This window comes from Barbatula barbatula (genome assembly GCF_947034865.1).
Source record: "Barbatula barbatula genome assembly, chromosome: 14".
In the NCBI taxonomy this organism is placed as follows: Eukaryota; Metazoa; Chordata; class Actinopteri; order Cypriniformes; family Nemacheilidae; genus Barbatula; species Barbatula barbatula.
The window spans coordinates 16,795,566-16,817,982 of NC_136777.1; the positions used below are offsets into that span (position 1 = coordinate 16,795,566).

At 38.2% G+C, this 22,417-nt stretch overlaps 2 protein-coding genes across 4 annotated transcripts in view; one reads left to right on the plus strand and one right to left on the minus strand.

Moving 5' to 3' along the window:
• Positions 1 to 12,315: 12,315 nt before the first annotated feature.
• rnaset2 (ribonuclease T2) lies at positions 12,316 to 18,620 on the minus strand. 3 transcript variants are annotated; one of them, XR_013787559.1, is made up of 11 exons: positions 18,393 to 18,583; positions 18,200 to 18,278; positions 17,639 to 17,693; positions 17,499 to 17,548; positions 16,416 to 16,473; positions 16,230 to 16,294; positions 16,029 to 16,142; positions 15,146 to 15,191; positions 14,706 to 14,780; positions 13,522 to 14,343; positions 12,659 to 13,374 (listed from the first exon to the last, which is right to left on the minus strand). XR_013787559.1 is itself a non-coding variant. In XM_079472809.1 (10 exons), the coding sequence occupies exons 2-10, from the start codon at positions 18,268 to 18,270 to the stop codon at positions 14,140 to 14,142; spliced, it is 738 nt and encodes a 245-aa protein (XP_079328935.1). In that variant the 5' UTR covers positions 18,271 to 18,278; positions 18,393 to 18,620; the 3' UTR covers positions 12,316 to 14,139. The 3 variants fall into 3 exon arrangements, 1 of the variants encoding a protein (XP_079328935.1); XR_013787560.1 differs by having other exon boundaries at positions 13,007 to 13,389; positions 13,625 to 14,343; XM_079472809.1 differs by having other exon boundaries at positions 12,316 to 14,343; positions 18,393 to 18,620.
• A 1,714-nt stretch (positions 18,621 to 20,334) lies between these two features.
• Positions 20,335 to 22,417, plus strand: part of myom2b (myomesin 2b) — a 33,451-nt gene continuing 31,368 nt past the window's right edge. The window contains exons 1-2 of the mRNA XM_079473881.1: positions 20,335 to 20,426; positions 21,359 to 21,464. Of these exons, the coding sequence (XP_079330007.1) occupies positions 21,379 to 21,464 (86 nt within the window). The 5' untranslated portion in view covers positions 20,335 to 20,426; positions 21,359 to 21,378. The remainder of the gene's footprint in view (positions 20,427 to 21,358; positions 21,465 to 22,417) is intronic.

The following is a 22,417-nucleotide window of genomic DNA, read 5'->3' on the forward strand; positions in this document are numbered from 1 at the left end:
ATACATATTTACATTTAGTCATTTAGCAGACGCTTTTATCCAAAGCGACACAGAGAGTTCAGGGAGCAATAAGCGATATCTCATAAAAGAGCAATAGTACAATACTAGCTGCTAATACAAAGTTACTAGTATAAACAAAAGCTAGACCACTACCTGTTGACAGAAAGAGGAGTTTTCTTCCTCATATGCATATTTTAATAATAATAATATTTCACATATAGCTACAGTGATCTTAAATTGACATGTGTTGTTGTCACTAAATAACACACTCTGTGAACTGAATCAGATCGACTGATTTTTCTTCATGAATGTTTTATTTGATTGTGGCAGTAATCTAGTGTAACACTGTGATGCCTGGAGGTTTTCAGCAGTTAATGTTAAGTGCTCTTACTGAGGCTCTTTCAAGCCACGGGGGGTTTATGTTGAGAGCCGATGAGAAATCACACTTTTTTAATTATTTGAGTTCTGTTAGTAACGTTTGTTTTTTACCTACTTGTGTATTGACTTCACCCTATTATGTCTTAAAAGTCACAACTGCATTTAATTTCTCCGTTAATACATTTATATGCATGAATGTTCGGTAGAAACATGCTATAATAAATATTACAAAATTGTACAGATTGAATGTGAACACCGATGCGACTTTATGTAAATGCCATAGATTTCTTTTCTGGTCATCCCAAGTGGAATACACATCATTAAATATCAGAGAAGTTTCAGCACATCTGAAGAGTAAAATAACTGTTTTAAGAAGCGCATTCCATGTTGATCTATGTTGAAGTATTCATTATTATTGACTAAATGAGACAGTGAGTCATCGGGGACATGAAGACAGAGTTGACTGGCTCTATAAATAGAAAGGAGTGACCTGGCCCCCTGGGATAATCTCACTGTGATAGAAAGGCTGAGCGGGGACATCTTCAGACGCTTACGGGTACCTGCAGTCTTATAGCTGTGAATCATGATGTTATTGAGTGGATCAAATGTGTAATTATGAATAACTTCTATTAGATGATGTAACCAAAAAGCATCGTTCCCCATTCACTTATAGACACAACACTAATGCAAGTCAATTGGGACCAATCTATTTCTGTTACCATTCTTCAAAATATCATCTTTTATGTTCTGCAGAAGAAAGAAAGCCATACAGGTTTGAAATAACAAGAGGGAGAATAAATGATGACAGGAATTTAATTTTGGGGTGACTAGCCCTTTAAGACTTTTGCATATTTACAGCTAGAAGAAGACACAACACTCTTAGCATCCCAACTGTTTCATGTGGTCACATACATTTTTTTATCCCGCCATTCCTGTTTCTCTCATGTGTGTTTTGTCATGTATATGCAATCCTGATGAGTTATTTTTTATATTTATATTCCAGATCTGGTTTAACAGAGCTACACAGAGTACCTGAAGCTTTTAAACACAATACACAAGTACACAGCGTGTTCATAACCGTCTTTAACTGTGTGTAAGTCTTGTGGGGATCTGACTGGGGAGGTAAGAAACAGGCAGTCATACAGTAATAGACTCGAGCTTTATGCGGATGCTCTGTAAATTATCCTCAGTTCTGAGGTTACTCTACACCGTAAGGTAAGAAACACTGAGTGAATGGAAATATAATATCTGTTTGTACAATAATGTAGTGTGTATGAACCAACGGACGTGTATTTTATTGTGCAAAGCTTGCACATTCTTCTTTACATTTGAGGCATTCACCTCAATAACTGCGAATACATGCAAACATATTATTACAGCAGAATTATACTAAACAAAAAGCAACAGCAGCAATATAAGAAAAACATCATCATAATGCAAATTTGATTACATAATAACAAAGGCAAAAGTAGAATTGCAATTTAAATTTAATTGTGATATTTGCAACATTTTAAAGATGGGATAACATGCAGTTTCTGCTAATCTCATGTTGATCTTGAGTACCGATACAGTAGTATTGCATACGGCATATATTCGAAGAGTATTTAGTTTGATCACATTTATAAAAGAGAGATACAGCTGTACGATTATTTCCGGAAAAAAGACGAGCTGCTGGAGGCTGGCAGTGGGACGGAACTACAGCACAAACACCACACATCATCGCATTATTCCCTTTTTTTTGCCAATTAAACAAACTTAGTTTGACTTACAGCGTTTGACTAACCATCTGTCAGTTTAAACAATCTCCAAATCCAGCGTTATATCCACCGTTTAAAAAACATCCATCACTGAAATGAACTAACATACCTCAACTTCTCTCACTATCGCAAGAGTAACTAGCTGCAGCTGCAAGCCCACAGTGCAGCCAATCTTGATAAACAGGTCTTCCTTTCGCTCGTCGGTTGGTGCGTTCGCCTTGCCACTCTTTTCCGGGAGAATTGGCCAATAAAAGGAATATGATCCCTGCTACGAAACACGGATCCAGACCGAGAAAAACTTTCCGAAACAAATTGGAGTGCTAGGGGTGTGGTTAAGCAAGGAAATACCAATTATACGTCCGAATCGAAAAGTTGAGCATGAAAAGCCAACTTGTACAACAGTGTGAAGAACTCAGAATGCATGACAGAGCATGTTACCCCGTTATTAAAGAACTTTAAACACGGTAAACGGTGTACAGTATAGAGCCTTCAGAGAGACAGGTACTGTACCCTATAAATTAAATCTACTTTTTTATTTCTGTTCAAATTTAGGATCACAATTTAACTCTGGCAGGTGTGATAAAGGGCCAGGATGATGTCGCTATTTTATATGGGTTATTTGCTTCCGTTCATATAGAAAGTAATCCATCAGACAGGAGAGAGCGATTTAATTCAGTTTTTCCACATAATCCCTCTTTCCGTGTGTGTGTAAGAGTGACAGAGAAGGGATCAGTAAGCATTTTTTTCTCAGACGCGAGAGATTTTTTACTCAGTCCTGTGCCACGTTTCTGCCTGCAGTTGAGGACAAATACAATGTATTATATTTTGTATCCAAATGTGAAGTGCACATACACACATGTAACATATCCACTGTATTTACTGTAGTATGTTGTGTTCATCAAGAGCCTCTATAAAGATGGAGAGACGGGGTTTTGACCTTGCCAAAAATGTGACTTCAATGGTAAATGTTTGTTTTATAATCTTAATTATCAAATCTTGTCTTTTAAACAGCCACGTTTAAAAGCTTTGGACGGTTGCACTGATATGTCTTGTATTTGAGTGCGAGGAAAAAAGTTCATAAAATTGTATTTAAAGTGAAAATAAATCACTGAATTTATGACGTTTATGATTTTTCTAGTCCAGCGAAGGATTTGTCTGAAAATCTTCAAAGCTCTCTGTGGTGTGGTTTAATGTTAAGAGATTAGTGTGAGGTTAACTAGATTTCATGGAATTAGTGTGTTTAAACTCTGTTGTTTTAACAGCGGGTACAGATACACTGAAAACTAGAACAATAAATTTCAGCAACAATTATTTTCTATTTCTGACGTTGTTCCATTATTGTAAAAGTACATTCGAATGATACACTTTAACCCAAAGCCTTTTTAAAACAACACCTTTCCTGAATCATCTCTCAGAAGTAATTTCCTTTCATCATTTAAGACATAGTGTACTTAAAAATATATATATCATGCTGTTTTTTGTAGAATAAGACCGTCTTGCCCATTATGAGAAATTGTCTTCTCTAAGCCCTCATGTTCTTAACTAAATCTGTTCTCTGTAATTGTGTTTTAATAGCTGTGCAGACAAACAATCCATCATTCCTTGTCAAATGCAAACAGGTTTTGACACTTATTTGTATAAGGAATGGAAAATGTGAGGAACCCATTGCGAGTACCAGTAACAGTTTATGTGGGAGGTAAGTTTTCAAAAAGTGAGAACTAGGGCAGGGGTGGTCCAGCACCACTGGGCAAACTAGATGTTCAACAGGCAACTAGTAGAGAAACTGTGGCTGACCAATAGGGCTGACGCTGCAGGGAAGAGAGCGAACGATGAACCGATGGGCAGACCGGCATGTGAAGCATGTGCAGAAGAGAGCGAGCAGCCGGGCAGAGGATAGCAGGGAACCAGCAACAACAAAAAGAGAAAAACAACAAAGCAAACTGGAAATATTTTGCACACATAGCAATTACATTTGTTGCTAATAAAGCATTTACTGCAGCGGGCACTTCTACTGATGATGCCTTCACTATGTTGTCTTCTGTGAGCTTTAGGAAACTTTTGATAGTTTGTGTTTTCATGGAAATACTGGACAAAGAGTGTTTTGGCAGCATGAAAGTTAACTTTTTCATTCTAGGTTTTTCTTTTCGATACCTCAGTTGGGTGCGCAAGTCACCAAATCCAACCTTATGATTACAATTTATTATGCATTTTTTATAACTGTGCATCCTTTTCAAATATCTATCCATATGTTTTGATCTATAATAGAGGGATGGTTAGATGAGGGAAGGGCGGGATGATAGATGAGTGGATATCTAGACAAATGTACAGGAGGTTTAGTATTTAGTATGTACAGGAGCCAGTAAGTCATTTATTCCAACGAGCATCACATTGATGAACAAAAAGTTACCTGCAGGACAGCACTTTAAATAGCACCATGCACTTTCTTTCCAGCGGAACTGTCACAGTACTTACAACTACGCTTTGTTATCCCAGCCATATGTAGTGGGGTTTGTGTTTTTCTTTCTGTTTTGTCTGAACGTTGTGAATGTGTGGGGGGTGGTTGGGGATTTTGATTCCGTTTTTTGTATAAGTGTATCAGACGTGCTGTATGGTGCAGAACAATTTTCCGAAATGATAAATAAATTGATATCATATGTACAAGCAATAACCACCTTTCGTTTATTGACAGAAAATTCACAATGAACCCCAGCCCTTCAGCCACTTCTGCTGTATATACTAAGTGTTCATTGGTAGCAAAGACCATAACTAGACAGTTTAATCATGTTAATATTCATTTATATTATCATTAAATCGTTCAATAATTTTATTTAATAATAAATTTGTTGAATTTTATTGCATGTTAATTTTATTAAACAATTTGTTAAAGGGGTCCTGCTGCATTTATAGAAAGCGTATGGGACATTGCCATCTAGTGGCCGAGTTTGGTATTTTCGTCTAAAGATAAAATAGTGTTGGCATAAGATGACAGTGGGCCGTTTGTCAGCTGAATGAATCACAGTTGGTGTCGTCCATTTCCAAAACAGTCAACCTGAAGATCTCATATACACTATTCTGTATGATAAACCAAATATCAGTTCCTTTCTGCAGTCAGACAGCGATTTACATTATGTGTTCCCTTGGAATCAAAACCGCAACCTTTTACGCTACTAAACCAATCCTCCAACCACTGTGCCACAGGAACAGAAAGAATCAACTGACTAATAGCGGTTCAATTCAACTTCGTAAGGTAAGAATAAGCGACTATATTCGTGAGGTATTTTATGCTTTAATAGTAATTTGACATCAACAGAAATGTGAAATCTGTGAAAACCGTGACATTGTTGACAACAAGTATATGGGATCGATCCTCCTGTCAATCATTTAACAGAATGTACTCAAGCAGACTCATACCTTTGTCTTTATTCAGCACTTTTGACATCCCTTCACCACCTGACTCCGTGCAGACTCTCATTGGCTTCATCATCTGTGGTCATCATGAGGTTGAGCCTTCACTTGACCTGGCTCCGTCAGACTCAGATGACCCGAGAATGAGACAAGAACACAAGACAAACTTATTAGTGAAGAGGCCTTATTGTGGTAGTTTTTCTGTCAGGTATGACTTTCACTGATGGTTTAGAAGAGTTTTGAGTTTGAATAATATCATAAGGGCAGTGTGTTCCTGCTCTGTGGTAAAATCAAGTTCAGGATTGTTATGATGAAGTTATGCAGAAATAATAGTTTGATCACATAAATCGTCGTCTGTCCCTTATGAAGAACACAATGCACTTTCATTTATTTGTTTATTTTTGCTGCAGTTTCAGTCATTTGGTGTCTACTGGCTCCGGCTCTTCAGCTGCAAAAACAACAAATAAACAAGTACAATTATAATCAACAAAACATCTTAAATGGTGATAATAATGTTTATGTTCTCATATCACTGTACCTGTCAGCTAGTCTCGGACGTTTGCGCCGGAGATTCTTGTCTCAGAGAGAGGGCTCAGGTTTAGGGTGGGGAGCTGGTGAAGGCCTAGAAATACAGTTTCTGCAAACCATCAAATAATAAAAATAAATAATAATAATAACACAATGTTTAACGCTACAACTGAGAATTTGTTATACTTACTCAGAAGCAGTGGCAGGTGTAGGCGGATTTGTCCAGGTCTCTTGTCCAGCCAGAATCTGATGTGCAAAACCTGTTGGGAAGAAATACAAATAGATAAATGACACGCGCTCATACAAAGATGATCAAAACTAAGATTTTCATGTTGAAACTGTTGGTCACACAGAACAAAATATACAAACTCACAAAATCTTTGATGGGTTTTGAAAACAAAACTGACCGGACGAAGAAGAGGCTTCGGTCTGTCTGGTGTTGAACAGGATGTTTTCTGAAAAGGCTTTTCGGACAGGTGCAGCGCATCCATCATCTTACAGAGATCCTCCACACTGCACACTGTCCTCAAAGAACTCCTCGCCCCCTGCCTCGGTGTGACAGCTGTTGAGAACAAAGAGTAGATGAATAACATCCAATGACTGAAATCAAGAGTTTTGATAATTGAAGAGCATTGATGCTGTACCCTTTTCAGTAGTGTCCCTCTGTTCCTCTGGTGGGCTCACTCCGTTTACTGTGGAGGAGCTTGTGGAAGATTCTACATTTCTAAAAATACAAGGAAGACTGCTATAAGCACCGTTTCAAACATACAAACATTTATAAACCGAGAGAATTTGTTCAACAAATATTTATAAACCGAGAGAGTTTGTTCAACTCACTGAGGCGGATCTTTTGTGAGAGGAGGCCTCAACTTTTGAATGCAGCCCAAAGGAAGAGATGTATGCCTAGAAACACAAAGAAATGTATATCAAGTACAGTTTTGGCAAACATTTATAATTTGCAAGAATTTGTTTACTCACTCAGGTTCAGGCGCTGGTGTAAGTAAGATGGGGGGCTTAGATATTTCTGGCCCACCCATCTCCTGTTCTTGTTTGTTTTTTATGTCTGTAATGGTCTCCGGCCTTTTACATAAGCCCAATGTAGGAGGTTTACGCCTAGAAACACAAAGAAATGTACATTAAGAGAAGTTTCATCAAACATTAACAGTATAGACAGTATTTATTCAACTGACCGTGGTGGAGCCTCCGTGAGAGATGTCCTGAACCTTTTGAAGGCCGAGGAACGAGATGTTTGACTAATAATTCAAAGAAAAACTACTTCAGGTACAGTTTTGACAAACATTTATAATTTGACAGAATTTGTTTACTCACTCAGGTTCAGGAGCTGGTGTAGGTGTGATGGGGGGCTTGGATATATCTGGCCCACCCATCTCCTGTTCTTGTTTGTTTGTTTTTTCTGTGATGGAGGGCTCCGGCCTTTTAAATAAGCCCAATGGAGGAGGTCTACGCCTAGAAACACAAAGAAATGTACATTAAGAGAAGTTTCATCAAACATTGACAGTATAGACAGTATTTATTCAACTTACCGTGGTGGAGCCTCCGTGAGAGATGTCCTGAACCTTTTGAAGGACGAGGGACGAGATGTTTGACTAATAATACAAAGAAAAACTACTTCACGTACAGTTTTGACAAACGTTTATAATTTGACAGAATTTGTTTACTCACTCAGGTTCAGGGGCTGGTTTAGGTGTGATGGGGGGCTTGGCCCACCCATCTCCTGGTCTTGTTTGTTTGTTTAGTCTGTGACAGAGGGCTCCGGCCTTGTAAATAAACCCAATGGAGGAGAAATGTATATTACACAAAGAAACACAAAGAAATGTATATTAAGAGCAGTTTCAAACATTTATAATTAGACAGAATTAGTTTACTCACTCAGGTTCAGGGGCTGGTGTAGGTGTGATGGGGGGCTTGGTGGATATTTCTGGCCCACCCATCTCCTTCTTTTCTGCAACAGCTGTTACAAAGACATCCGAGTAGATAAATGACACACATGTTCATCCCCAATCATGGATATTAGAAATAAAGAGCATTGATGCTTTACTCTTGGCCGGAGTCGAGTTCTGGCCGCCCTGTGGGCTCAGTCCACTTCCTGAGTAGCAGGAGGAAGGACCTTGATGCCTGATAACACAATGAAATGTATATTAATTACTGTGTCAGCAAACATTCAAACAAGACAGTTTCTTTTAAACTCACAGAGGTGAAGCGCTTTTGAGAGAGGGCTCCGGCCTTTCAAAGATCTCGGGAGGATGAGATCTATACCTAGAAACACAAAGAGATGTATATCAAGTACAGTTTCAACAAACATTTGAACACAAACTGAAACTATTTGTTTAACTCGCTGAGGTGGTGAATATAGCTCGAGAGACTTTCAAGTACTTTAGGACATTTATCAAGTGAAATTATTTTTCGACTCACTTAGATGAATTTCCTGGGACTGGATGCTCCTGTCTATTATAGAAGCCAGAGGGAGGAGATCGACGCCTAAAAATACAAGAAATGTACCTTTAATACCGTTTTAAACATTTATAACTGAGAGAAATTGTTCAACTAACCAATGCAGAGAAGCAGGTGTGGGTGTCGTGTGGGGCTTGTTGGAAAACTTTGCTCCACCCGTCTCCTGTGGAAAACCTTTTGAGAACCAATCAGAGTAGAGCGGTTCATCCAATGATGGATAAATCCAACATTTTCTAAATGTTACTTTCCAAAAACAAAAGAGCATCGATAGTAGTGGAAAAGAATGTAATAACTTACCAATGTGGTTCTTCCTGGTCCTTTTCCTTGGCTCACACGGGTCAGGAGATGACCTCACTCTCAAGCTTATGGTAGAATGACGACAGGCATATTTGTCATGAATCAGACCTCTGTGGCTCTCTCTGATGGCCACCGGAGGGCACCCTCTCCTGAGTATTGACTTTCCCGGACTACATTTCCCATGCACCCCGCATAGAGACTAATCACCTGCACAGGTGTTCTCCATGATCTGCTCTACTTAAGCAGCATTTACACTCTTACTCATTGCGAAGTCTTGTTTTGTCCTGGCTAACATTTCTGAGCGTTAACCTTGATATTCTGTGACCCTTCTGTGTATTATCCTGGATTGTTTGACTACTGTTGATTCTCTGCCGCCCGCCCTTGTGACCTTGCTCTCTGGAACTTCGACTGCTTTGCTGCCAACCCTGACTCTTGCCTGGTATCGTTTCTGTTTCTGCTCAGCCTCTGATGTTCCTGCCACTGTTGTTTGATCACTGCCTGTTTGACCCTGATCTTGATTATTAAAGTTAATCTGCAAATGGATCCACATGCTTCCGAACCCTCATTACAATATTAAATGGTGTTTCTACAGATATTCAAGCTGTGTATGAATCAAGAATTGCTCAACTCACCCAGATGAATGAGGTGCTGGTCTTCTCCAACCAGTATAATCCGTCTTCTGACTGAACTCTCTCCTGACTGAACTCTCTGCTGTTGAAAACAAATAACAAACACTCATGACAATAAATACCATTTTGAATTTTGGGTGGTTCACTTTTATTTACTTGCTGTGCAAATTATACATTTTTATTTGATCATAACATGGAAAGGACGAGATAATGTCTGATGTGTCTGTGAAATTCAGGCTAAAATCGCTTCTATTATAAGATTCAGGAGCATGAAAGTAGTAAATGGGTCATGAGAGACTAAACGATAGATTTCTGAGGTAAATGAGTGATTTAATTGATGCTTTGTTTGACCATTTTACACATAAATAACTGAAGTTTGCTTTCTCAACTTTGACTTCACTGTCATGGTAATTCTCAGTCTATCTTAAAGATTCCAAATGTATGTAACAAACTGTTAATAACAAATGTATTACTGTTTTCTCTCATATAAGAGCATTTATAGTGGTGGTCAAAACAAATCTACAACTCACGATTCTCGAGTCTCTTGTGGACTGGAGGTGAGGACTAGGGACCTTGGGGCTGAGCCCAGGACGGCATCTTCACGTCGGCCGGATCGACTTCGGTTTCTTCGACTAAATCCGCCCATGATGTTAAGGGCTGGATCTCGTCAAAGTCCCCAAAGGCCTCAGCATACGGAAGAACATCGGTCGCTGTCATCGTAAGGCGTAAGTGCCGTCGATCTGTGGCGCTGTTCTAACGATCCGGTGGAGTCAACGAATACATCGCCTTTCGGTAACTCTTCGGTCTCACAACTTCACACAAGAACGACACGCCGACAGAAAAAAACACGAAAGCACTCGATCCAAGTGACCTGTGGCGCTGATCTACGATCCGGTGGAGTCAACGAATGTCACCGTTAGGCTTCTTCGGTCTCACAACTTCACGCAGGATCAACAAACCAACAGAAACACGCAGGAATCTAAGTAAAAACACTTCACGCCACGTCTGCTGAGCCAGAGCTTCATGCCACGTCTGCCCAGCCAGCGACCGTGCACGTCACGTCTGATCAGCCAGAGACTTTTCACGTCACGTCTGCCCAGCCAGAGCCAGAGCTTCACGTCACGTCTGCCCAGCCAGAGCCAGAGCTTCATGTCACGTCTGCCCAGCCAGAGCCAGAGCTTCACGTCACGTCTGCCCAGCCAGAGCCAGAGCTTCACGTCACGTCTGCCCAGCCAGAGCCAGAGCTTCACGTCACGTCTGCCCAGCCAGAGCCAGAGCTTCACGTCACGTCTGCCCAGCCAGAGCCAGAGCTTCACGTCACGTCTGCCCAGCCAGAGCCAGAGCTTCACGTCACGTCTGCCCAGCCAGAGCTTCACGTCACGTCTGCCCAGCCTGAACCCTTGGACAAAGTGGCCACCGCCCTTCCAGAGTCTTGCCCTGTAATGTCGACCCTTCTACAGTCTGAGCCTGTTCCCAAGCCTGAATTTGTTCAAGAGCCTGAGTCTGTTCCTGTTCCTTTTCCTGAGCCTGTTCCCGAGCCTGAATCTGTTCAAGAGCCCGAGTCTCTTCCTGTTCCCGAGCCTGAATCTGTTCCTATCCAGAGTCTGAATGTGTTCAAGAGCCTGAGCCTGAGCCTGAATCTGAATCTGTTCCTGTTCCAGAGTCTGAATGTGTTCAAGAGCCTGAGCCTGAGCCTGAATCTGTTCCTTTTCCTGAGCCTGAGGAGGAGGCACTGATTATAATGGTCACAGCTATAATGTGTGTGTGGGCTGCACACACATTGGCCTCATCCGTGTCTTCGGACAAGATGGCCAACTCAAAGCCTGTGTTCTTAGTTTGGACTGCCTGTGTATGACCCTTGCCTGTTATTTGGATTACGCCTTTGGATTGCCCTCTAATAAAGCTGGATCTCACCGTCATGTCTCGGAGCAGTTCATGACAATTATACAGTTCTACACAGACAAACACATCCCTGATCCAATTTATAAATACGTATAAGAGAATGCCATTGACTCAACACAGAACAACTAGAAATACTTTACATTTACATTTTACATTTAGCAGACGCTTTTATCCAAAGCGACTTTTCAAAAGGACTATATCAAGTCCTGGCTTTCCTGTAGCGCAGTGGTTTAACGCGAAGGTCACGGGTTCCATCCCAGGGATTTCACATAATCTCATATAAATGTACAGTATCATGCAATGTAAGTCACTTTGAATAAAAGCGTCTGTCAAATGCATAAATGTAAATCAAGCGTTTGTTCTATTGTCTTACTTGAGGATACTTGAGACTGGAGTCAGAGGTCTAGTTTTACAAAAATGGGTGTTTTATGATTCTCATATTTACAAGAGATTACTTTTAATCCTGAAATGTTTAAAATAACATCTTGTGCAAATGTTGTTCAGTTTCGTTACAGGTATCTGCTTGTACAACAATGTAGTGGGTTTAAACCTTATACTAAACAAACAGCAACAGCAGCCATATAAGAAGAGAAAGCTCATCATAATGTATACAAAGGACAAATTGAATTAAAATTTTAAATAAAATGAAAGCGTAATTTTCAAAATGTTTGTGTATTTCAAATATTTTTTTTAACTGTAGGGTTGTAATGTTTCCATCATGCATACTGTTTCATGTTGTTGTTAAAGCATTCTGGGAAATCAATTATTCTTCCACTGTGATCCATTTATGAGGGTTAAATATATATATATATAATAAATTAGTGTTCAAAATATTGATTATGAAAGATTGATCATTTATCATAAAATGTTTCTATAAATATGTATAAGTAATGTGTACAGTCAGCCAGACATCATAGCACAATAAACTCAGACATGGAGATCACCGTGAAGGTTTTTTACAATAATGGACAGCTTTCTGTATTACTTATTTAGCATATTTCACAGTTACTTACCAGTTTTATACACATACAGAGAGATTAAACACATGTACAGCTATAGTACGGTTGCATTAACATTTAGGCATTTCGTCACATTGGAACGACATTGTTCTATTAGACATTTTTGTCAAATTGAGTTATTCAAATACTCTTTATTATATGATGTTTGGGATTTATACAGAGTCAAATGAAATGTAAAAACTTTAAAGCTTATTATGGAAAAACTCAGAATGCAGAACCTTATAATTCCAAGGTGACGATTTGGCAGACACTTTTACGAAAAGCAAATGACACCATTGACACAGTTTATTAAGAATCAAATCAATGATGTATGTTCTGACAACACAATGCTTTACCATTGAGCTGCAGGAACACCTTTTCCAGCTTTCCCAGATAAGCAGCCCATTGGCTAGAGCAAAAAACAAAAATCGATTTCATTTACTGTAGCTTACGGTTTAGTTTTATTTGCAATGCTTTTGGTTATTTGTAATGTTTTCTTTCATCGTATAGAGGAGAGCAGCATTAACATTCTGTAAAGGTTATTTAAGATGTTTAAGCATTGTATTTATTATATGCCATTAGTTCATCGATATGCTATTGTTTATATATTACCAAAGAGTTCAGCATCCTCAAACATTTTATGATTATCCCTCTGTTTATTGAATTGGTAGTGCATTAAATACAACATGAATTGAAGAAAAGTTTCAAAATGATATAAGGCTTTGATTACAGTAAAACCAGCAGTATATACAGTATACACGTCTTACTACTGTAGCATTACATCAAAGAACGTAACTGATAAAAACAATATTTCAAAGCAGTGTATCAAATCCCCACACCTGATATACATGACCCCATCCCAGGGGATTTAAACACATTTTTTTAAAGACAGTTAAAGTTAAAGACAGAACATGTTCAAGTGAACATCTTGTGCACATGTTTTCCAGTTTCATTAAAAGTAATTGGTGTCTCCCATTTATAAAGCTTATACGTAAACATTAAGGCCCGGTTTCACAGACACGGCTTGGCTTAAGCCAGGACTATGCCTTTATTGTATTAAGATATTTACGTCGCTTTTATAAAAATGCCTTTTTAGTCTAGGACTAGCCTAAGCCTTGTCTGTGAAACCGGGCCCATAAATCTTTGCAGCTTTATGGTTTAGATTGCAAGTGCTGCCCTCCAGTGACAGAGACTTGAAAGTGCATTATCTAAAATGACTGAAGGCACAAAGATAAAAACTACAATAAAATCAAATCACAAAGATACACAGTAACGTAGCAAATTTAGGATGAATGATCTCTTGTAAAGCAAAGCGTATTATCAATTTTTCAGTTAAAATATTGCTGCCAACTCTTGGTGCACATTTCAACAAACATTTGGATCAAGAAGGATTAGAATTAAATGGTGGAAACTCACCATATCTGGAACCGATTTCAACCCAAAGCAAAAATGATTTTCTTAATAAAAAGGCCTATTTTAGGACCACTATACTTTTTGAAGATTTAAGAAAGAACATGGCATTGATATTTTCTATAATTCCTCTCCTTTAGGTTTTGTGGTGAAATTTAAGCTTGATAGCTTTGCATTAAGTGATAACACTTTGACTTATTAAGATAAAAAAAAAACAAGTATAAACACATTAAAGAACTCTATAACTAAATGAAAGAACCCAACAGTCTGTAAATTTACTTTAGTATGTTTTCCCAGCATACGGTATAATGATTCAAATAAGAGAATTTAATGCAAAATGTGTTGACACAAGAGGGCTCAAGTTTACCACCTCTGTGATCTGCTCACTACAAGAGGATAATAGATTGGCATGGAGTGATCGCACACACTGAGGTCTGGATGGCTTTCAACACCCAGTGGAAGGATCTCATTGCTCAGTATTTCTTCACCTGATTTCTCACAATCCATCAGCTGGAATTCTCTGTCTACACAGATCTCGATTTGACCCAACGTCTGAAACTGGCCTCCCTAGAAAAATAGCAAATTTTGAATAGTGTCATAGAATTGTAATTTATGTGCATCATACACAACCCTTATCTGACTGTGAACTCTACACAGAAACATGTCTGTCCTCATATTTCATAAAAAATTTAATGCTTAGGACTTTTAAGATGACATTGCACACATTTCATCCTATACGGTCAATCTGGCATGTAACGTTCATTTTTCATGATTACCTTAAAAACAGATAAACTCAATTCTTGCCCTACATTTATTTTCAGGAAATTATCATTTTAAATGATTTATCATTTACTTATAATCACTATTCATCATAATAAAATGTATTTTTATAGACACACACATGCGTGCACACAGGATTACCAATATACCTTTCCTGGGTGGACACACTGAATCTTCGGCTTTACTCCATAGAAGTTGGAAAGGGCAGTTTCTATATCATCAAGCTGGAACAAACAAAATACACAGCACATTTATGCACATGCAACCAATCACATGACTGTTGTTCTTTCCTCTCCAAAAACAGAGAAGTATGAACACAATAGCACATTAAACAGCAGACTCTTGGTTAAAATGCTGATATCTATGTCTATGGCAGGTTCAGCGGGTTCTGGTAAACTATGATGAAGTCTGCGGTCCTTCAACTGACGCTTTAATTTATTCTATAAATGGATGGTGGCAAAATGTCATGCTGGACCATTACAGTAAACACATTTCAAACATAACATCTGTATTATTTAAAAAACAATACACATACAGCTTCAAAGACAGAGTTCAGCCTCACTACACAGAGAATACAAATTCGACTTACTTTGTAGTACTCTTCAGATGGCACGATTTGATTGTTCATTAAAACACTGAAAACACGAGACATTCATGAGGAAATGTGAAACTTATGTCAGCTAGAACTGGGGATTTTACAGTATACATGGTGCGACAAATGAAATGTACCAAGTGATTTGACCTTTTATACCTCAGTATTTTTCTGTGATACATTACATGGCTATTGGTGAGCAGACTATGGTATTGATATAATAATAAAATACTTTTTTATATTATTCCAACCTATTGCCAACTTCTGGTAATTGAACTATTGTGAATAAATCCACTTTTCATGCTACTAACATTATGTTCCTTAAAAACCATCTTGATACCAGTTGGTCAAAAGTACTTGAAAACTGGCTTTTAGAGTTGGGTATGAGAATGGGTCTTGTTTTGTGTGTTTTGTATCTAATGCCTTTAAATCTTATTTGGGTTCAATGTACACTGTTCAAATACAATAAAAGGTTGTGTATATTCAATAACATTCATGAGCTAATGCATTGGCATTGTTATAGAGTGTTTACACCAAACACGGTAAATCACGCTTTTCGTGTGTAGTTAGGCCCTTGAAAATTTTCGCTCGTGAAATTCGCATCATTACAGACACGAATTCGCGTCATGGGAGGGGCTTCTGCCACTCGCTCACGGCCCTACTAGAGCAAGCTCCTGATTGGTTCGCGTCATTCACGCCGCCTCATTCGTGTAGGTCATCACGTCTTTGCATTGTCTTAACATTTAAATCACGCGTGCTTAACGCTTCATTCGCGTTTGGCGTGAACACACTATTACGCTGCTACTTCCAGATTCAACACAATCAGTTTTACACGACAAAATCGCACCGGTTGAGGTCAAACTACGTGACAAAAACTCACCTGGTGATGTTAAACTTGTGGTATAGCTCAAGACCTTTGCTGAAGTATTTATGCTGACTATTCAGTGACTCTGCTTTAGCTGCACACGTTCCATGTTTCTTCCATTCATACTCCCTAAACAAAACAAACAAACAAACAAACAAATCATTGCTGGCCTCATTTAGTGTTACATGAATGTATTCAACTTATATAATCACATACCAAAATTCTGGGGAAGTAGGAACCAGGAGATCAGGCCAATATTTCTGCATTTCTGGCAGTATGTCCTGTAAAACATGATCATAACTGTAAAGTGGACATTTTACTGATCTTACTGTACATCTGACAATGCAGAAGTCAGACATCTTTATCTCACATATGCACACACATGTTTTTTCACAAAGTTACCTCGATCAAACTGGCATTAAAATGCCAGGATGAGTTGCACATGCTTCCAGCGTTGGGCCTGCAACAATAAAAACTATCATCAGAATGACTGTCATGTGATGATTAAAAGATTCAGGGTTTGTTTGGGATTGATTTAAAGACACAAACTGACAGACACTGATATTGAAACTTTGCTTAATGCAGATAATAGATCTTTTTCAAGCTGTATGATGGATATGACAATTATTATTACTCTATAGCCTTACGTTTCCGCAATTCACAAAGAAGCTCTGCAATCAGGAATTAATCGTGCTTAATGAAAAATATGAACTTTATGTCATTAATAGAGGACGGACAACTGTAGATTGTTCCTAGAATTAGGGAAGCATGCAAAATAATCAGCCATATCGGTATCGGGCGATAAATGGTCATTTTAATGTTATCGTATTGGCCGATTATAAATTTAGGCCGATATATTATGTATAATATAAGATTTAGGCCGATAAATCAAAAATAATTTCCTCTGGTTAAACTTCTTCAGGTTCACACTGCTCACAGTTAAAATACAGTCCAGTATCTTTCTGTCGTGATTATTCACTTACTGCTATTAGAAAAACAGTGTTGATGTAGATACAGTATGTAGATAAAGTATTTATGAATGTGTCACTTATAGGAACAAAAGCAAGTTGTTTGAATCCAACTGCTGTCTGTTTGAGACCTGTTAGACATTTGACTATACAGACCTGGTTTCTGGGTTGCTCTAGAAGAACATCTACCGGAAAAGTTTGAAGGTTAAAGAACCATAAACTAGTGTAAATTAGGCTTGGCACGTGATTTTCAGTGGAAAAAAAGAGAACTAATCAATGTTTTCAAATAAAAGCAGTTCTTCACTTTTTGCCTTTTATTTCAGTCTTAGTATTTTTAATATTAATGTTTAGATACTGTATATCGACCAATATACTGGTTATCGGCTTCCAACGATAAAGAATTATCGGTTATCGGCCAGAAATGTATCCCTACCTAGAATTTGGCATTAAAAGCTGCCATTGGACGAAATAGTCACAGATATAAAACCTAAAGAAAAATGAATCATGTCAAACTCACCATAAGCCATGCAGAGTCCAATAGCTGAGATTTGTTTGGCATTTTTGCATCTACAAATAAAACAACAACAACAATTAATCTAGCCGTCTGAATGTTTTTCCTAATGAATGGAATTCAATGATAGATTTGAATTGCATTACACCACAGAATGTCTTTGGCCAGTGTTGAGTCAAGATCAGTTTGGTCCATTCTCCCCTAAAAGAAGCACAAGGAACATGTTCCATTTACACAATTCTAAACAGTGTAACACATAATCTTAATAAGCCTTGATAGAAAAAAACGAATTGACATTGTCAAATAAAGCCCTATACACGGCTGTATGCTATAACTGGATGAATCTGACGGGAACATTTCATGGATGCGGTAACTTTCACCCTAAAATAATGTAATATTGTCATTTGAATTCATTTTTAATGGTGATTTCTGTTCGATTCGTATACAGTAATAAAAGGCAACAAAAACTAACATAATGAACATAATAAACACATTTTGATTCTCAAACAAGACTCCGGCTCTAATAAAAGATGTATTGCAGTAGGCTACATACATTCACATAATACAACATCGTGTTAACCTGTGGTGTACAATGCATATCATTGTGTATCTTGTTTATGATGTATACTTGAACTGACTGCATAAGTGAGTAATTTTATGCACAGTAAGCGCGTGTTCATCATTTACAGTAAGTGACATAAGGTTACCGAGGATGAGCGCTGACGGCTGCCGACAGGAGTCCAGCACACAGTAACACAGCTGCAGCGATGAATCTCATTCTTCAACCTTTACAACACAAAACACAAAACGAGAATCTTGTGTTACGTTATTGTCTTACACACGTGACAACAAGGACGTCAGTCAAACAAACAGAACAAGTTTAAATGTCAGGTGTGTTACCTGATGTGATCCTGCAGTCACTTAGTTTGCATCAAGTGTCGAATGTTGTTGATCGTGTTCATTCAGTGCGGTCGCAGGGTCGCGGACTGTCTTTCACAAACGCAGTTTAGTGACTAAACGAAGCCACTTCCTCACACAACATACACTACTGCTGCACTACATTGTAGTTTGACGAGATCCGCGAACTGCGCATGCGCACGCGGTCAGGTCATGTGACATACGGCAACGTGCGTCACGTGAATGTGGATCGTAAGGATTAAACGTTACCGAACGTCTTTACCTCTTTGTTTGTCATATTGTATTATTTTTCATTTTTACGTTATATCTATGGAATGAATAATAATAAAACATAAGAAGTGCACTAACTCTCTCTCTCTCTCTCTCTCTCTCTCTCTCTCTCTCTCTCTCTCTCTCTCTCTCTTCTGTCAACAGGTAGTGGTCTGGCTTTTGTTTATACTAGTAACTTTGTATTAGCACCTATTGTACTATTGCTCTTTTATGACATGTCGCTTATTGCTCCCCGAACTCTCTGTGTCGCTTTGGATAAAATGACTGAATGTAAATATAATGTAAATATATCATGTGTGGTGTGTAGCCTACTGTGTTTAATATTTAAGCAAAAGTATTTCCTAGATGAAATTTTCATCAAATCTAAATTTTCCACTGAAACTAACAATGGTCTTTTATAAAAGACATGAAAAACTGAAATGCGATTAAACGAGCCACCACATAAAGACAAATAGTGTTTTCTCCTTAATCTACCCGCTTTATTTGAATACGGGTTGTGTCAGTCTCACCACCGTAGCTGGAAGAAAATGTCTGAACGATATCTGGGGTTGTGCAAAGGACTGTGGGTTGGAGTCAAAATCATTCTCTGCCTTGACTGATGGCGGGAATACACTACAAAACCCCTCCAAAAACCCTTCATACCTCTGCAAAGAGCCCCCTCCGCCCCACTACACACAGTGCTATTACACTGTTTATCCCTTCATTTACTTTTTTGGGGGGGTTTGTTTGAAAAAAAACTATGACTATGATGAGGTTATGACTGGTTTTGCTCGCTTTGAGGAAAAATCTTTGCCCCAGAAAATGCAGTTAAGTACCAACATTGTATACCGATACACGGCAGAACTACCTGTTCGGTGAACTATTTGGAGTTCAGGGAAGTGTTTGAGAAATCATTTAGAAAATCGCTTACTTATGCAATTCAATTTGTAAACTTCCTTTAGTGAAATGTTACAGAACCTGCTTTGGTAATCGTGGGAATTTGGTAATTGTCTTTCGACGATGACTGTTTAAGCCTTGTGCTGTTGCTCAAAAACGCAGTAGGCTAATGTAAAGTTGAGAAATAAAAAGACAACAAAAGTCAAGTAAATATATGCAAATAAACCTCTTTCCTTGAAAACTATTTCTTTGTATATTTTCCCTTTCTAAACTCACACTTGGAATATTAAAGAACCGTAAACTAGTGTAAACTAGGCCTGGCACATGATTTTCAGTGGAAAAAAGAGAACTAATGGTTACCTTGTTTTCTGCAGTCAATGTTTTCAAATGAAATGAGTTGTTCACTTTTTGCCTTATATTTCAGTCTAAGGGAATTTGATATGAATGTTTAGATACTGTATATCGGCCAATATATCGGTTATCGGCGTCCAATGATAAAGAATAACCGGTTATCTTTACCGGCCTAAAATGTAGGCTAATGTAAAATTGAGAACTAAAAAGTCAAGTAAATACCTGCAAATTAACCTCTTCCCTTTAAACTATTTCTTTGTATGATTTTCCTTTCACTCACCTTGAACTAAACTCACACTCTGTTATTTGTGTCAGGTTGCACCAGGTAGGCAAATCCACGTCTGTGCAATATCCTAAAGCCTGTAGGAAATGATGTGGGAAGTTAGTGTAAATGCTATATATAGTCCTGGCCATAAATGGGACGTGGGAGCTGCAGCAGACCGCATGGGTAATATTGTGCTTTTCATCAGCTGGTAGAGCCTCATCTACCTCTGCGCTGCGCTCTTCTTTTCTCCTGGGGTAAGTATGCCAGCCCCCTTATTTCCACACTTTTCCTCTGAAATTATAACGCAAAGTTGCCCTTGTAGAAAACAACAATGTCTCTATTGAGAGTGAAGGAAACGTTTGAACTCTGCCTTGGTGGGATGTTGTTCTCTATTAAATGATGTTTGCTTCAGTGGGAGCTGCACTTGACATTGAAGGGCATTACAACATAGGCAATGAAACTATTTTAAGTGCACTCGTAGCATGACGGACGAATGCGTTTGGTATCAGGAGAAGCGTCTATTAGTTGACTTTATTTTTGTTCAAAAAGCTATTTGTCATTAACTTCGACTATGTTTTTCTGTGTCAATTCTTCTAATGCATGATGCCAAGAATGGGAAAGTTGGATTTGACATACCATCCGATTTACATACCATTTGATAGATGTTATTGTACATTGAACCTTTATCTGCATTTGAGTATGCATGATTGTTGGGTTGTGTCTTTTGTTTGTTTTACGTTGACAGATTGCATTGTGTTTCATACTCTTCATATGAAAAGCTGTTTGCCATTTCTTTCATTATGTTTAAGCAAAAGTAACATTAAACATTTCTGTAATGTACACTTTACAGTGCAAACACTTAAATACTGTTCTCATCTGCATGGATTGCCCAATATCCCAACCCCCAATCTCTAATTTTAAACCACCGCGAGGCTTGGCTTTCCTTTAGCCCAAAGCTTGAGAAGACCCCCACCCCCACATCTCCACAAACAGGTCCACCTAAATCATATCAACACAGCCACACAGTGGATATATTTCAGTATTGTGCCCAAAAAAACATTGAGAAGAGCGGAAATCGAGTAACCATAGGCATTGTATTTCTTCCAGCTTGCATTTGGACACCTGTCGATGAAAGCATTTTGACTTGTGTGCCTTTGCATGTTGTTGTTCCTGGTTTGATTCGTAGGTCCTTTGAGGTTGCCAAATATGGCTGCAGTCGTTACCAGACACAAGCATTACAGTCATGACTACCGCAGTACTGAGTCTAAATATGTTGCTCAGGAATACTCCAGGTAAGGTACACAGCGAAGCATCGGAAACAACTCTACATACAAACTAAAACTACATGTTATAATGACAAGGTGTAACACTAATACTGTTACATTTACATAAATGTCTCAGCTTAGCTAAAATGTCTGAATTACCAGCAGTAACTAAACTCTTACACTATCCCAAAGTCATGGGAACTTCATTGTCCGCTTGGGCTGTTTTAGATAGATGGGTAAAGTTGAAATAATTTTGAAATATTTCCTGTCAGGTGACACTATAGAACTATTTGATATAGTAGTTTACTTTAGTGCATGCAGTGTTTTGACCTCATATTTATTGAAAGAGATATTATATTGCATATTATAATTTATGCAATCCATAATATTTGCCTCTCTATCGCCATCTCTGTTTGAACCATAACGTTACAGGTTACTTGTATTTATTATTGTGTCGAAGTAAAACTGACATATTGCTAAATCTGATCTGGCAACTCCACTTAAAATCATTATGATAAGCTTATTTGTCGAGGTCTTTTTAAACTGATTTTATGCACTTATTCCCAAACAGGTTTTCATTTATTTTTAGCCCCCGAGAAGTAATGATTTCAAAATCATAAAGTCTTTAAGGAACCCATTAAAATGGAATAGTCTCAGGATTAGAAATTAAATTGGCAATTCATTTGATATTATGTTTTGTTCATTAAAATTTGTTGCCCTTAAAAGATGATAAAAATGCTTCATGTTACTATATGAGGAGTAGCAGATGCTGCTTTGAATAACGATTGTTTTATTAGTGAGTTTTATTGAGAAGCAGGCACATTGTGTTTATGATGGCAGTTGTTATTCACTCTTTACTGTTTGCAGTCTGAAAGGTCAAAGGGTAATTTTGGGTTTGTGGGCCAGGCCGGTTTCACCTGAACCATGCATAAAAATGAGGAAGAAACAATATATACGCAATATTAAAACGACCAATTTAT